Source organism: Platalea leucorodia, assembly GCF_965183815.1.
Source record: "Platalea leucorodia genome assembly, chromosome: 1".
Lineage (NCBI taxonomy): Eukaryota > Metazoa > Chordata > Aves > Pelecaniformes > Threskiornithidae > Platalea > Platalea leucorodia.
Genome location: NC_138823.1, coordinates 158,779,594 through 158,795,952, shown reverse-complemented (window position 1 = coordinate 158,795,952; position 16,359 = coordinate 158,779,594). Strand labels below are relative to the sequence as shown.

The 16,359-nt window shown below is 38.9% G+C and overlaps 1 protein-coding gene across 5 annotated transcripts in view; it reads left to right on the top strand.

The window, feature by feature from the left end:
- Positions 1–16,359, top strand: part of DNAJB6 (DnaJ heat shock protein family (Hsp40) member B6) — a 63,305-nt gene that overhangs the window by 21,917 nt on the left and 25,029 nt on the right. For 3 of the 5 annotated variants that reach the window (XM_082320128.1, XM_082320129.1, XM_082320127.1), the window contains exons 6-8: positions 4,849–4,980; positions 5,895–6,036; positions 8,238–8,308. In XM_082320128.1, the coding sequence (XP_082176254.1) occupies positions 4,849–4,980; positions 5,895–6,036; positions 8,238–8,308 (345 nt within the window). The other 2 variants (XM_082320130.1, XM_082320131.1) reach the window with 2 other exon arrangements.

Genomic DNA, 16,359 nt, shown 5'->3' with positions numbered 1-16,359 from the left:
GGAAACAAAGTTCACTGGTTTGGGAAGTAGTCCAGTGAGCGATGACTGAGCAGTGATGCTGTTTTTATAGGGTAATGGTCCTTTGCATACTGACCCTTTATCAACATCTCCGGCTGCAGCAGTGCGTGCATTTGAGAATGTTTGCTGACAGTGCACAATTTATCTCAACACTAATGATTTTCTGGAGGTGAATGACGGCATCGCGCTGGAATGTGCTCAACACTTTGATCAGGGATAGCATCGTTCTGTGGCTGAAAGCATCTTCCTGCGCTGCTTTTGACCCTTGAGCACCTCTTCCTGCTGTCTTCTTTGTAACCAGCACAGTTGCTTTTACGGTCACAGTGTGAACTCCAGCAAAGAATTGATGTGGCTGAACTTGCTTTTATCTGGAGACGTTCTTTTCAGCTGATGAGTTCCTGATCTGGTTCCCCAAGCAACTGCCAGGCTACAAGTGTCAGGGTAGAAGTGACTGCCATAGGAGATGTGGCACTTCTAGTTCATAGTGTATTGTGATTTCAGCTAATGCCTTAGATTGATTTAATGAACTTCATGAAGTTTAACTGAATTGTGGACTGCTTCAAATGTAGATACTCTGGTTTTTGCCTGCTTTCCTGCCCATTTTTCAGATACGCCAGTCTTGCCAATACTAGGTCAGATTAGCTCATGGATGCAACAGAAAGCTAACAATACAAACACTCAGTGTTTTCTTTTGACTCAGTGAATTAATGCAACTTGTCATTTGGTTCCATGATCACCAGGCAGGAAAGGAGAGCAATCACATCTTTTAAGTAGTATTCTGCAACTGGCTTATACTGCTGAAAGGGAGAAAATCCTGTTTCTGTATTACAGCTGAGGACTCCTGAGAGTGGGGGGTTCCTGACCTACCTTATTTAGAACTGCAATGAGATGTTTATTATAGTTGTTGTTGTTGTTATTTGACTTGTTTAGAGGTGAAATTCTTTTCCTGTGACTACAGAAAGGCAAGGTAGGATTCCATGGTTCGCAATGAGCAGGTTTAACATTTTACCCAGTGGAACAAGACAGTTGCTGCATTTGAATTAGCAAAGACTTTTCTAAATAAAGTAAATTCTTCTGGAAACATTACCTCTAATGTAATTGTTTTCAGATGGGTTTGTTAGTGTGCAATCCTTTGTGTTGCTGGGGGTTTTGTGTTCCATCCTTTGCGTTAGCTTTTTGGCTTCTGTAACTGCAGTCTTCCTACCTAGTAACAGCAAGAGTCCCGAAGTCCTTAATTTTGTCTCTTCTTTTGGTAACAGGCTACCATGAGTTCGTTGCTTAAGCATTTGCTTTTCCCCCAAAAAGCTTCGTCATCTGCTGTTGCTGATAGATTAGAAGTCTGTCTCGCTGACTTCCTTGAAATTTCTCACCTTTTGTTCTCTTGATCTTTGCTGTTTTGACAGCACCACAAGTTCTGTGTCAGAAGTGTACTCCAACATTTTTGCTGAAACTGAATCTGATACTCTGTCCTCCCATAAGCTTCTGGTAATACCCAGATTAGAATAAACTGTGAATTTATCTCCAAACAGTATTTAGTAATAGTCTGAGGTTACACTAGTCTAGCATTTCAGTTTTCTGAAGCTTTTAAGTCATATAGTATTTATATAGTATTTCCCCTTTTTAGAAAGGCCTTCGCTTGTGGTTTTTTCTTTTTACTGCTTAGTTTTGTTGATCTGATATGCCTCTAACATTCAATAAGAAAATTACATGGATTGTAGGCACCAAAATCCTCATAAGAGGATTAATTAAAAAAAACTAACACCCTGATATTGTGAGGTTCACTGCATTTGAAGAGTTTGGAAAAAGCCATCTGTGTGAAGACGTTATAGTGTGTGGAAAGGTTCTGCTAAATCACAAAAATAGACCTACCAGGCTGAAATGTTATTATTTTGCCGAGTGGTACTATTAATCATCCTGATTTAGGGACTAGAAGCATAAACAGGGTCTGAGTATTTGTGAGGTTGCTATATTAATGTGCATTTGATGGTGGATACAACAAAAGATAATGCAGAAGCCTCCTACTGCTTTGTCTCAATGTTTTTGGCATTTTTTTTTTTTTTCTGCATGCTGTACCTGGCTGGCTATCAGGATAGTAAGAAATATTCCCTCAGGAAAGTCCTGCCCGTGTTCCTGTCTCTGCATAATCCATCTTGCTGAGCATTCTGCAGTCCACTGCAGAAGAGTGGTTCGAGTATCTCATTTACTGGAGAGAATTACTAGAAGAGCACTGGAGGATTATTAGCAGGGGTGCTAACAGGAACCACCTGAGGCTAGAACATCTGCTAATATGGAGTGCTGACCTCTTTCTTCGGTGTGTAGGGTTGCCAAAGGCTAATAAGGCATGTCCAAGTCTCGGTTAGGTTTTTGCGCGGCTAGGAGTAGGCAATAATCCAGTTAGAAACTGGGTTGATAGCAGGGATCTCTGGGAGATTCTGTGATCCTCCCTTAAAAACCTTTGCGTTTCTGCTGCTGTTGTGCCGAGGAGAGATTCACTGGCAGAATAGGCTGATATACTGTGGGGGATTAAAAACTCAAAGCTTACATGGTAGATTGTTTTGTTTTTATTCGAACTCCAGGTAACAAGAAAAATTGGACTATAAATAGAAAGCTTAACAGTGGGAGTAATATAATATAGGTCGTTTGTACACGTGAGTGAATGACCTTCATAACTAACTTATGAGTCACTCTGGTGAGAATAAATTAGACTACAAAACAATTAACTGCAGTGGTTTTACTTGCGAGCTGATATGCTAGTCTGACAAAAATCACCTCCCCCCCCCCCCCCCCCCCCATGGGTGTAGTGCTTCTTTTGGAAATAGTAATTTTGGTGGTAGGATCCCATATTTCCATGCCCAAGTGTTGGCTTAATTTCTGTTCTTTTAAAGATAATAACAGGTCGTCTTTATATTGAAAAAAAACTTGTTCTACATGAGAAAAAAAAAAAAAGCACAAAACAAAAAAAGACTTGAGGTAGAAAAAAAATGTTACCACTTGCTTGTCTAGCGTATGTAAGATAAAAGTTTATTCCTGCCTTGTTTTATTCAGTAACGGTGGAAGCTAGGGGAAGGCTGGGGTTATTTTTTTGTCATTCTTGGCATTTTGTGTCTTTGCTGATGGGAGTATGTGTCTGAACCTCAGCGGCTGCCTTTGTTCAGCATAAATGCATTGTGACATTTCACTTTTGTTAAGTAATTGCACATAAACCAGATGGTAACTAATATCTTTTTATTCTATTGATTACTTTAGTATTGTCGTTATTGCATTAACTCGGTGATTTGTCATAAATCAGTGTGGATTTTTGTGGGGGTACTGGAGATGGAATAAATACTGTGTTTCTGACCTTCGCTTTGTCAATTTGTACTTCTGAACAGTCATGCAATTATAAGAGTCTGTCTTTGTTTTCATACTTCTATTGCTGCTATCACCAGTTTCTGCATTTTTAGTTAGAGCTCGTTCTGAGCAGTGTTCCAGACTGTTACCTTTCAACATTGAGTCCCCACTTGTAAAACCTGGTAAAATTGTTGGTACTGTGCAACACGCATTCTGGGAGAGTTGTGATTGATGGAGAGAGTAGTTGAAGTTCCTAAACTTTTCTGATTTTAATGCAAGTATTATGTTTATTGAGTATCTGTTATATGATTGCAATTTTATATGTTGCTCTTTGTTTTAAGAGCACTAGTAAAAGGCAGTTTTCAGATATTCTAGTAATAACTGTTTTTTAGGAAAATGTGATAAAGTAAATAAGGATTGTTTATATAGGTGTTTGGTCCCTGTGTACTGTTCCCCCCTTTTTGTTTTTTGAAAGAGACTATTGTTTTCCTAATGGGGATGGAGCAGCAGCTGTTCTGAATGACATAACAGTTGTACTTGAATTTGAAATAGCATTTTATCCATGACCTCCTTTCTCTATTTCTCCCTCTTCCTCCTGCTTGGTAGGGACTGAATGCCTCTTTGGGACACTGTGTGTAAACCTGCATACTTTCCTGCCTAAACATGCATCAGAATACGTGTTTGAAGTACCTAATGTGGCAAGTGCTAAAATAAACACTTTGAACACTTTAAGATTATGAGTCATTGATCCCTGGCTGCTGTTTTTATATTCCAATAATTGATATAACCTATCTGGAAGTTACTTTGCGGAGGCCTCATCATGGTGATCCACAATAAATCTTGAATAAACTAGAAAGTTCAGGTATCTGTGTGCAATATTTTAAGATTTCTTGAATTCAAATCCCAAGAGTTTAATCTGTCTGTAGTGCTATGCTTTATTCTACACCTTGCAAAACCTTAGGCTGACAATAGGGAATTCTGTAGAGCAGCTGAAGGATTTGCCTTATGGTGATTTTGTGTGTAGAGAACATGATTATGCATCTGAAGAGTGTTAAATCTGTCAAGTGCTAACTGACTGGACATAGTTAGCTTCAAATAAATACCGATTTCATTTTTTTAATCATACCTCCTGTGTATTACGCTATATGAGCATGTGGTGGAAATAATGCTATTTCTGTAGCTCTTGCCACTTCTATTGTACTGAAAAATGTGAGAGAGTTTACGTTAGGCTTACTGGGTTTTAATACTAAATGGCTAAAATAAAGAAATCAACTACTTTTTATAATTATTTTTAGGTCCAAAAGTGAGACAGAATTTAGTCCAGAAGGAGTGTAGGAATTGCCTTTTTGGTGGACTGTTCAGTTCAGTAGCATCAAATATTTCAAAGGAAGAATCTTATCTGTAACAGGAAATTTCATTTTTTAATGAAGGATCCCTAATGATTAAATACAGAATCACTCAGGAATATTGACCTCTTAAATGTTGTTTTCTGTTTTGTAGAAGACCCTTTTGAGGACTTCTTTGGGAGCAGGCGAGGTCCAAGGGGGAGCAGAAGCAGAGGTGGTGGATCATTTTTCTCTGCCTTTGGTGGATTCCCTGCTTTTGGAAGTGGTTTTTCTTCATTTGACACAGGTAAATATCACAACATTTAACAAGGAATGCAGTTTTGGTTCACAAAGAATCAGTAAATACTTTTTTAAAAAGTTGCCTTCTTCATTCAGGAAATTCTGAGGCTGCTTTTTTTTTTTTTTTTTTAAATTAAGCTGCTCTCTGTAAAGTCTTAATGTAAATAAAGCTATAGTTACGATATTTGGTCTACCTGAAAGTTTGTGAAAAGTAAGCAGGCCCCTAAGAGGTGGAACTTTTTGTGTTCTTAATTTTGGTGCTACAGTTTCTCTATAGTTCTAGAATTGTTTTTGTTCTGTTTGCTTTTAGGTGTTGAGGGGTGATGGCTTTTATTTAACATCCTGAAAATACACTGGAAAAACGTGTGCCTAAAAGCCATGGTACTACTTAGTATCAGTTCTGGGGTAGTCAGTTTGAATGCTGACATCTGTATCTCAGAGGTTGCCGAGAGTTGCTGGTAGTCAGCATCCTTTCAAGTGTTAAGATTCTGGGTATTAGTTGGGATGTTATTGATACAGAACTTGTTCTGTCTGCTAACTCAGAGCATCCCAATATCTACATTAAAGCAAAAAATCAGATTAATTAAAGTTATTAGCTTTACCTTGAGTGGAAAGAATGATATAATGGTTCAGCAGACAGGCTTGAATACCTTTTCCTCAGGGGAGGAGGTGACAGATGGTTTTTGGACAATGCTGTGCCTTTGGCATTTGAACTATGGGTCCATATGGGAGAAGTCGATGGGGCTGGAGCCATGTTTTTATTCTCACACTGGTGTTTAGTGCCATCTAGTCACTGATGCTGTGTTGATGCAACCAACTAAGGGCATTGTGAAGCTAGGAGGTAGTCTGAGTGGATGATAAATTTGTATCCCATGGTCATGCAAAAATACATTTTTAGTCAAATACCTTCTTTCTCAATAGGTTTTACTTCATTTGGTTCATTGGGACATGGAGGCCTTACTTCGTTCTCCTCTACGTCATTTGGTGGCAGTGGGATGGGTAACTTCAAATCAGTATCAACCTCAACTAAAATAGTTAATGGCAGAAAAATTACTACAAAGAGGTAAGTGATATATTTGCATGAAACTATATGTAGAGACATACATAGCTATAAATACATGTATATAAATATACTATATATACACATAAATATAGTGATACATGTATGTGTATGTATTGTTACTTTAGCTGTTGTGGTCATCACATTACTTGGATTTCTCTGAATGCTTAAAAAAAAGTTGAAAAGTTTTATTGGGTTCTCTGACTCTTCTTGGCATTGCTGAGTTACTTAAAGCTGTAGCATGCGAAAATGGGGAAGATGGTGTTTTTGTGTAAACTCTGATAAACTCATCTGAGTTGAGGAGGGCTCAGATGCGTAAGACGTCTGCGCAGCTTTCAGAGCTGCCCTGATGAAAAATGAAGGTTGCAACTTGTTTGCTGTTTGAAAGGGACCTGGCAGTGGAGCAATTCCAGACCTTCAGAACCTGTTGCGTAGTGATGCATCTTCTGTTATGGTCCTTGATTGCTGTCTGCCAAGTCAGCTCGAGCTTTTGGAAGGGAAAAGTGCGCTTGGTTCCTGTTGATTGTGAAGCTTTTAACTGCAGACTGGCAGGACTTTTCATTTTGCAGACATTATGAAATGGTTTTCCCTAACGTCTGCTCTAGTTTGCTTTCTAAGGCAGTGTTTGAGTGAAGTTTTTGTGTAAAAAGTAATTTTCTTTTATCTGTTAAGTGAAATAAGCAACTGAAACCTGCTTTGGGGAAAACTTTGCCTGTTTGTTGGAAAGTGAATTTTCAAGTGCTATATATAGCATACCTTCTCGCTATTGCATGCCTGTGATGGTGAAATCACTGCATTTGGGAAACCCAGATATTAGTTAGCTATAGAGTAACCTACATGGAACATTATGATCAATAAGTTACAGGAGTACTGAACAAGTAGTTAAATGTAATTTCAGTACTTAATAAAAATTTATGGAAAAGCAAGGGAGAACCAATTTTTTTTCTTGGTAACTTGTGTCCCGTACTTCAAAGTGCAAGGTTTTTCTCTGTCCTGTTGTACTGGAGAGATCCTGTCGTATTGACCACTTAAATGTAACCTTTGTCATCACGCACTGGTGTGGTTGTGATATTTTTCTGTGAGTATATTCTAGAAAAATCTGAAAACTGCCCACTTTTGAGGGAATTGTACCAGGTGAGGGAGACCAAAGTGTTTATGCAAAAGAAGATGAGGCACCATGTTTGTTTTAATATTAGAAAATAGGCTAAATCAGGTATGCTGCTGTCATATCTTTTGTTATCATATTTAGAAAGGGGAGGGAGAAGCAAGAAGTGTGGTTAGCCACATCTAGGAAGACACATGTACTATCTCTGAGAAGCCCTGTTACTTTGTAGAATGTCTGCTTACAAGGTAGCTAAGTCTAAAGAAAATTCCTATCCCAGCATACCCAATGAAAATCAGTAATATTTCATTTCAGGCAAGAAGCTGTTCCCTCTGTTTTTAATATTGGTGTATTTTTTTCAGTAAGTCTGATCTCCAGAAAAATTTGTATTCATCCATGTGGTTTCCTCATTTGACTCATGAGCGGAGCATTCCCAGATAGTTAAAATTTAGGCATAAGTTAAATGTTGTAAAAATAATTTAAACATTCCTTATCTTCCTGTTTCTAAAACAAACAAACAAAGAAGCCCAAATCCACAGAGCTCTTTAATGATCTCTCCTTGCAGTCAGGGATACTTAAAGTTTGCAATGTACATGCTGGTCATAAACTTGGTATACAGTAGGTCTCCAAATTAATTGCTCTGATCAAGTTAAAAGTGGATTAAAGACTGTCTTGTGTGCCTTACATCATGCAAAATTGTGATTGCATCTAGAATATTATGCATTTAACAGATGGGTAGGTACTAAATGCAATGTCAAGATTGTACAGTTGATCTGTCAAAAGACATTTAGTTCTAGATAATAGTGTGTAGTGTCAGTACAACTGTGACAATGTATGAGGTGACAGCTGTAACTGTGAACTCTACAAACTGGAGGATTCAAACTTCCAGAAAGCAATTTTCCTGCTATAAATAAGCAATATCAGTGGGGGAATGCAGATGGTTACTAGTTACAGCTTCTGCGCTGTTAAATACAAAAGCTTGCCAGCTACAGTTGCATTAAGCAGGCCATGCTCTGTTATAGTTCATTATCTAAAAACCTGGTGTGTATTTTGAAATGGCTTACAGTGCTTTAAAATGGTTAACTGTGGTTTTGTCCTACAGAATTGTTGAGAATGGACAAGAGAGAGTAGAAGTTGAAGAAGATGGCCAGTTAAGGTCGCTAACAATAAATGGTAAGGAGCAGCTGCTACGCTTGGATAACAAGTAATTCAACGCACGCATTTAACAGAAATTTTAAGCTATAACAGCCACCATTTGAGGATTGACAGGAACATTTTTTGAAGATTTCAAACGAACTCAACTTTCTGTATATCCGTACTTAAGTAGTATAAATAGCTCACCGAAGCTCGTACTTGTCATAGACTTTTGAGTTAATTGTTGGGACCACATCAATTGGACCATTTTTTGTCCTTAAAATTGTTGTAAATTTCTGTATGCACTTTTCTTTTTATTATATATGATCAAGGTGAACCATGATCCTTCAGTAGTGCTAGGGCGAGATGTACACTAACACTAGCATGAATCTTGCTTTTTCCAATTTGAGATGTGAGCCAATTAGTAGTTTAAGTCTGCTGTGAAGTTAACATTTCCAGGATAACCTTTTTAATAATTTCAACTTTTTTTTAAATGTTTAGTAGTGAACAATGTTAATACATTTCTGGTAATGCATTTCTGGTTATGCATTTCTGGTTTAAATAAATTAAGGATGTTTTCTAGTTGTGCATGAATGCAGACAACTTAGTAAGTTTTGACAAATGTTTAAATGTGTAATGTAAGCAAAAGGTAAACAAAAGTGAAGCCAGTGAGCTGAGTCTTTTGTCATTTGCTAAAAAAAAAAAAATTCAAAATGAATAAATGCTGATGTTTGTGGTGCATTCTTTCATGAATGGCATTTGTAACCTTCCTGTGTCTGTGTGTGATTTGGGCAACTTGGGAGAACAGTGCTTTTTTTTTTTTTTTTCCCCCTACCACCTTTCTTCAATCTTAAGGATGAGGGCCTTTTTTCTTTGCAGATGTTTTCTTCAGTGTGACTGAAAACATGACCTTTAATTTCTTTTCTAAACCTGTATTTGAAGCACCTATTTTTAAGAAGCATTCAGAGGCTGACTCTCTAACTCCATCTTTTGTCCTAGTACATGATTTTTTTTGGTCTTGACCTAAAGTAACTCTCTGTTTAAAAAAAAAAAAAAAAATTCTGAAGTTTTAAGTTCTGAGATTGCTTCAAAAAATAATCTATAGTGAACATAAATATACAGAAAAATATTTAATAATTAAAGGCTTTCTGAACAATAGTTTTTTTGCTTATTTTGAGAACAAACAATTACTGTGAAGATTTGTACAAAATTATTAGCGTTAAAATATCTCACTCTTATTTTTAGTCATCAACCAAAAATCGAAAGATGGATTAATAACTTTTGTTAAGTTAATGGAGTGAAGCAAAGTGTTAATTTGTTGCTAAGACCAGATTTTCAAAGTTTATTGAAAGATGACTTGATTTCTGTATGTCATAGCGAAAGCATGCAAATAACTATTGGCATATGTTAACACCTGTCAGGCTCTGGGTAATTTCATGCATAAATCATGGATGCGCAGTTTTTATCTGTGCACCAGCTTTGAACATCTGGCCTTCACGAAATGCTTTAGGGTGGCTCTGTTTTTTTTTTTTTTTTAAAAAAAAAGCATGGTGTTTTCAAATGATCACTTAATGCCTTCTTGCTGAACACCATCTGCTTTGTACTAACAAATGCGTTGATTATTAAATACATTGAAAAGATTTGCTCTTGTTTATCATGCAGGAAAACCAATTCAACTTAACCCAAACCAACAATCTAACAAACTGCTACAAGAGAAGTCATATTTGCAGCAAAGTTAGTCTGTCTTACATTTGTCCCTCTACCATTAATGCTAACTTCATAGAACCAAACAAAATAACAGGTAGAAGAAGAAATAAATATGTACTTTGGTTTTGGGACTACAGAAGTTATGTACCTTTTCAAGTTCTTTGCAGAGTTCTTGTTACTTCAGTGTTGTGTTTTTGGTGTAGAAGCACAAACTCAGTTTAGAACTAAATGGTGTTTTCTTGTTAATGCTGTTTTTTCCTTCCCCATGTATGTTCCTTCTTGATCCAGATAACTAAACAGACAATTTATTTCAAAATCTGGCTTTGTTGTGATGTCTTGAGTTATTAAAAATGTTAATTTATATTTATAGGACACAGTGTGCTCCTTTAAGTTATGTAAACTGTAAAAAGTGCTTCAAAATTGGTTAACCAAGTCAAATAAAATTAGGACAATCTGGAGTTGAGTTTGAATTCCTTCCTGTGGATACCCATAGGTTTTATATTGAGCTGCCAAACTTCACCTTCTATTTTAATCCCAGGTAATCTTCTTTAACATTTAAATTACCTAGCTCCAGTCAAGAACACAGTTATGATAGCATACCTGCTAGTGGCAAATCTGTACCCACATGCTTGCCTTAGATCTTACCCAGAAAAGGGTGGTCCTTCTCACAGCGTTATATACAAACAGTACACTCCAGGGTTCTATAATGAAATCTTCTAACACTGCAAATTTGCTGAAGATCCAGTGTTTTGGATAGTCTCTCTTCTGCCTTCAGATCCCCAAAGCTGCTTATTGTCAGAGCTGGACAAAATGCAGCATTAAATGGCAGTGCTGCACTTGCTTGGTAGAAGGAGAAACTGGCAAAACACAAAAAATGGACAAGAAGAAATAAGTCAGCAGAAGGCAGAATTCATCAGTAAAGATTTCTACAGTAGTAAGCAGGTACCCATACACCAGCATTTCCATAGGCTGCTGGTCGAACTGGGTGGATACGTGGTCTTGGTCCAAGTATATATGATTGGACTGGCAGTTCCAGTTCCAGATGTAAAAAAAAAAGTCACCTTCTTACACTTGACCTAAGCCTAATAGTCTCCACCTGTTTCAATATGTAGAACACAGTTTTGGTTGTTTTTTTTTTTTTTTTTTGAAATAACACCACATCCAACTTCTTTTTTTAATGCACGTTCTTGCATCCAACTTCATTTTTAATACACAAAATAAATCCTCATTCTGTGTTTACTGTGGATCCAATTTAAATTCGACCTATTACGTATTCAGAATTTCTTCTTATTTGTGCAGCTAAAATGAGTTTTTCTCTTGAAAACCTATTTATTGGGTTGCTCTGAAAAATTTTATGTTGTTCCTTACTAACATGTAATTTGCATGGATGTACAAAACTCACTAGAAGTAACGGATCCTCAAGGGCAGCAGATTTCCTTAAACTTCAATTTTGGCCAAAACTGCACAAAAATACTTAATAACAGAAAAAGTTCTTAATTCTAGTAAATGCTAGGCACCAAATGTGCAGGGGGATGAGGTAGCTCTCAAAACCAGGTGCTCTTTGATTGAAAGTACCATTTTTTCATCCAGGAGGGATTAATTTTGACTGTTCAGGGACACCATCCAGTTTAAATTAAGCTTCCTCCAGTGGTTTGGAAAAACTAAGATGGAGTTTTTGAACCTGCTAAGTCACTTACTCTTTCATGCTCTGCTTCAAAGTTCATTGGTAGAACACAATAACTTTGTAATGCTTTTTCTTGGTGCAACCTCTTTTCGGTCTCTGGTGCATGGCAGTAATTTCAGTGCAATACGCTGTAACACAAGTTTCTCTTCAGATTGCATGGCACCTACCCCTTTCACTTGGCTTTACTGAAGATTGGGATTTCGCCTTAGAATGCTTCACGTTTTAAAATTGCTGCAGCTATTGTAGTTCTCAGTTCTTACGATGCCTTCTCTGTTGAGAATCACAGGCACTGTTTTGTGGTATACGCGACAAAGCTGCTCCACAGAGCAAGCGTAGATAGTATTTGTAAGATGTATACCCCATCAGCTGGTGATTAATTGATGCACCGAGTCTTAGAATGCTGAAAACAAGGCTTATAAAAGGCTTCAAAAAAACATCTCTAAACAGGCCCAAGGGTTTTACATCTCTCTGTCAGCGTTCGTGTTTGGCTGTGCTGTTTGCTTGCCCTCTTCAGTGTGTTGGCTTTAGGCGTCAGCGGAGGTTTGTCTTCGCTATTTACCTGTGCCTCTGTGTTTCAGACCATCGCTGGGATGGTCCAGCGATGAAGAAAGTTAGACTTTATTTTTTATTTTTGGAAACCTGAGTTCTATTCCTAATTTGCTTCTGTTCTGTTTGAAAAGTGAGCTTGTTTCCTACTTTGTTTAATCTGTGATTGTAACAGGATAGTATTTACTATTGCGAAATGAATGTTACAGCTGTGTGATGCTTGCGGTCAGAGAAGTTTTCAAAAGTGCTCAATGCAATGCATTCGTTTAGTGTTAGGATTTTTGTTAACCTTTTTGCGGAAACATTTTGTAGTACGTCTGGAAAACCTGCCTCTTTGGTCCTGATTTTTGGATGTCTTAGTATTTAGGTTTATTTTTAAGTCATGGTGTTGTCACAAGGTAGTTGCGATACCGACCTCAGTAATCTGTTAGTCAGCAGTAACCTGGACTTTGAAACTTTAGTTTTTTTAAGGTAAGAAAAGGAAGCTCATTTGCACTGCCTGCTCCCTCCGGGCTTGTTTGCTTTGGGACTGCATTGTGACCCCAGGCTTGCTTTCTGTAGTACTCAACAACAGACAGTTTGGGTTTTCTTGTTGTTGCTTGTCTTCAAGTGGTTGTCTTAAGGAAAAAGCTTTTAATTTTCCACCCGAAATGCTGAAATGATCCTTCTGTTGCAATAGTGTTGGAACGAAGCAAATTTACTTTGTTAGTGTTACAAACTGTACCTTTTGAATTCATCGTTGTGGTGAGTTTATTGCCTCATCTGCTTTAGTTTTGGAAAAAATACCTTGACTAGAGTTGGTTGTTGAGTGACGTGCACTACTGAAAAGTCAGAGCAGAAGATGGTTGGGTTGTACTCTGCTGCATAGGTCATACACTCACCAAACAGTAAGCCCCACTTTTGAGATGCTGCTGTCAGATTTAAAAAAAAAAAAAAAATAAAAAAGGGAGAGAGAAAAAAAATGCGGTGACCATCTGAGCCGTAACCCTGAACCTATGCAAGCTGACTGCCGATTCCAACTCATGGAAACTTCCCTGAAAGCTCTTCTGGCAGACTTAGCGCTGGGTTAGGTGGTATCTTACTTACAGCAGCTGGTAGAAAGTTAATTGAAAACCCCCGTGAGTACTATATCCCCCGTCACGCTTACCGCGTCTAAAATACATGCGGTAGTTTGGATGTGATAGGACCCAAATCTGAAAGCTCTGAAGCCTTGGTGTGAGGCAGATTGCACTGGTGGCCTAAGTGCTAGTTATCTTCCAAATAAAGGAAGCTAAAGACTCCTGCTTGAGAAGATGCAATGGTGGGGATTAAAGTATATTTAATTCAGAAGATAAGTAAAAAGTTTTATGAAAAGGATGCTATTAAGTGGAGTTGTCTCTTTAGTTCTCTGGCTTTTTCAATAATGCTAGCTCTTGTAGCATGCTGGGTTCATTTTCAAATCACTAAAAATAGGTGATTTTTGAGCTTGACTTAAAATTGACGAGAAAATAGATTTTTTTTTTTTTTAGAGGCATATGGTAATAACTCTTAAAACTTTGCTCTAAAGTTATCATTTATACTGAATCATGAGAGCTCTTTCAGCTTGTCTTTTCAATGCAGCCAACTTTGAATGAACTTTCTAAAAATAGAAAAAAAAAACCCAACCCTGTAGCTGCTAGTTTACCAGTGGTTAAAATAAAGCTGAATCCTTTCATACAATTGAATGCTAATTCTGAGATTAAATATTAACACCTAGTTTGTAAAAACTACAGTAAGGATGCTAGTCTTTTACGTGGTATAACAAACAGCACAGCACATTGAGAAGGCTTCAATTCCTCCTTTTATTGACTGTTAAAAATCAAATATGAAATCTCCCGCATTGTTTCTTATTTGTCAGTTTATTTGAATGAGTTACTAGTATGGGAGAGGAATCCAGCCGGGGTGGCTGGTCACAGGACTGAGATGGTGGAACGCACATTCCCAGTGCCCAGGAGAGACTGGCTTGGCTGTGTCTGTAACGGAGTCGCTTGAAGCTGGTACCAAAAGAGCTGAAGACGCAAAGCAGCAGCTCTGGAATAGGATTCTTCTGTCTCGGTTGCAGTCACAAGCTTGGTTGAAATGTGGTCCAGGAGGGGAGTTGACCTGGAAAAAACCAAACCATAAGCTTGCAGAGGCTTTGGCACATCTGGTAGAGAAGCTGGCAGGGCCAGCAGTCTTTTCAGTTTCTCTCCAGAAATATATGCCGTGTCTCTGTTAGTCTTTGTAACTGATACAGAGAGTAAGATTAACTTGCTTATTTATCACACATTTGCATAACTGTTGCCAGAGCCACCTCTGGCAATCTTTTTTCCTAGGCATGTAGTTGGAGGCTGCCTTTTGCTCTGAGCAGCACCGAAACTCAATCTGAATTTGTCCTCCTGTTGCGATATTTGGCTGGCTCAGCCACAGAGTACTGTGTCTTGCTTTTGTGGAGGGGCATATTCTGTAGTATCCGTCTCCATCATTCTTCTTCCAAAGGGGGCTAGGCTAGTGATGTTTTAAAATCGTTTTGGACTTTCCTATGAAAGTATTTCTGGAGGAAAATGGAGAAAACTCACATGGCCAAGGCTCGGCCTTTCCTCCAGTCTCTCTTAGCCAGAGTCAGAGGACTAAGCTCTTTGCCTTCAGAGGGCTTTGGCCAGGCTTTCCATACTCATACTGCCTCTCATCAGAAGGCGCTTTGGTACTTTGATTTATTTGGACATGCCCTGTTAAGTAGTCACTCGGACACCTCCCAGAATTAGTCTGCTAATCTTGATGTATGCATTTCTTACTACTAGGTGCTTACGGGAAATACAGTCAGGTCGTTATCAGCAAGTGTAGTGCACTTCAATAACGAAAGGGCATTATTCAGCTCTTTTACACAAGCTGTGAGCTGGATGTTCAGGAGAACAGTACAGTAGCTAGGAATTCACTTAAAGCTGTTTTGGATGCATCTGGTATTGCCTGCAAGCATGAGTAACGTTCATGAACCTCCTGCCCTCAATCTGTGACTGAGCTCCTGAATGAGTGCAAAGAGGTTGAAGGTTTTTGTCTTGGGGAGATTCACCTTCTGAGTTAGGACAACCACCAAAGTGTTTTTTTCATTAAATACCTTGAGTGTTGCTTCCGTCTTTTCCAGGCTTGTATGTTTTAGCACCAAGAAGAAAGGCAAATCTTCACATCCTTGATGGGCACGATGCTGCTTCTCAGTGTAGCTTGCAGGGCATGAAACCAGTAAGGGAGAAGCAGGAAACCAACACAGCCTGGTTTTGTGCTGTTGACCTAAATTCCAAGGACTTTTTTCCTCGTTTGGCCTCTACCTTTCTCATCAGGACAACTCGGTCAGGAGTTACCGCAGGGAAGGCAGAAGCAGCGGGCATGTGCGCGTTCGCAGCCGGCCCGAGCTCCGCGCTGCTGCGGGGGCTCGCTTGCTTCCCTGCCCGCGCAGGCAGAGGAGGTGCTTCTGCAGCCTGAGGCTGCTGTGCCAAAGTCCAGTTGGGTTCTAAAAACAAATGTGTACACTGGTAAGATAAAACTGTGCATATTAAGGGTCGCCTTGTTTGGAAGAAGGGTATAAACATTTGTATAAGGCTAGACAAATTCAAATGAGAAGATAAACATACATTTTTAACACATGGGTGATTAACTGTTGGAAGAAGCTGCCAAGAGAAGTGGTTTCTCCAGCTTTCAGCATCTTAAAAAACTAGCTTTCTGAAAAATATGTTTTAGTGAGAAGCGAGTGTTTGGGCTCTACAGAGAAGTAGTGGAAACCCAGGAGCCTGGGGCACAGATCGAGATGCAACATAGGGCACAGTGTTCCTTCAGGCCTTTCTTCATAGTCTGCGTCTTAGCTTCTTCCCTCCCTCTCCTGACGTGTTAACATTAAGGCACGTGACATATTCTCTTACCGTGGTTTTGAGACTGGGGGATGCTTTTGTGATGAAGGAATTTGAGGGGTGGCTGGGGCTGCGTGCAGGGGCCGCCGTGCCCGCCGGGAGGGGCTGGGGAAGCAGGGTAGCTGGGAAGAGAGGAGACAACACGTGCGTGTAGGGCGCCGACAGTGTTGCCCGATGACTCTTGCCCTAAAGCATCCAGTTTGGGATGTGTAGGTGCCAAGAGTGGACTTCATGTGGGAGAAGACGTTCCAGATCTA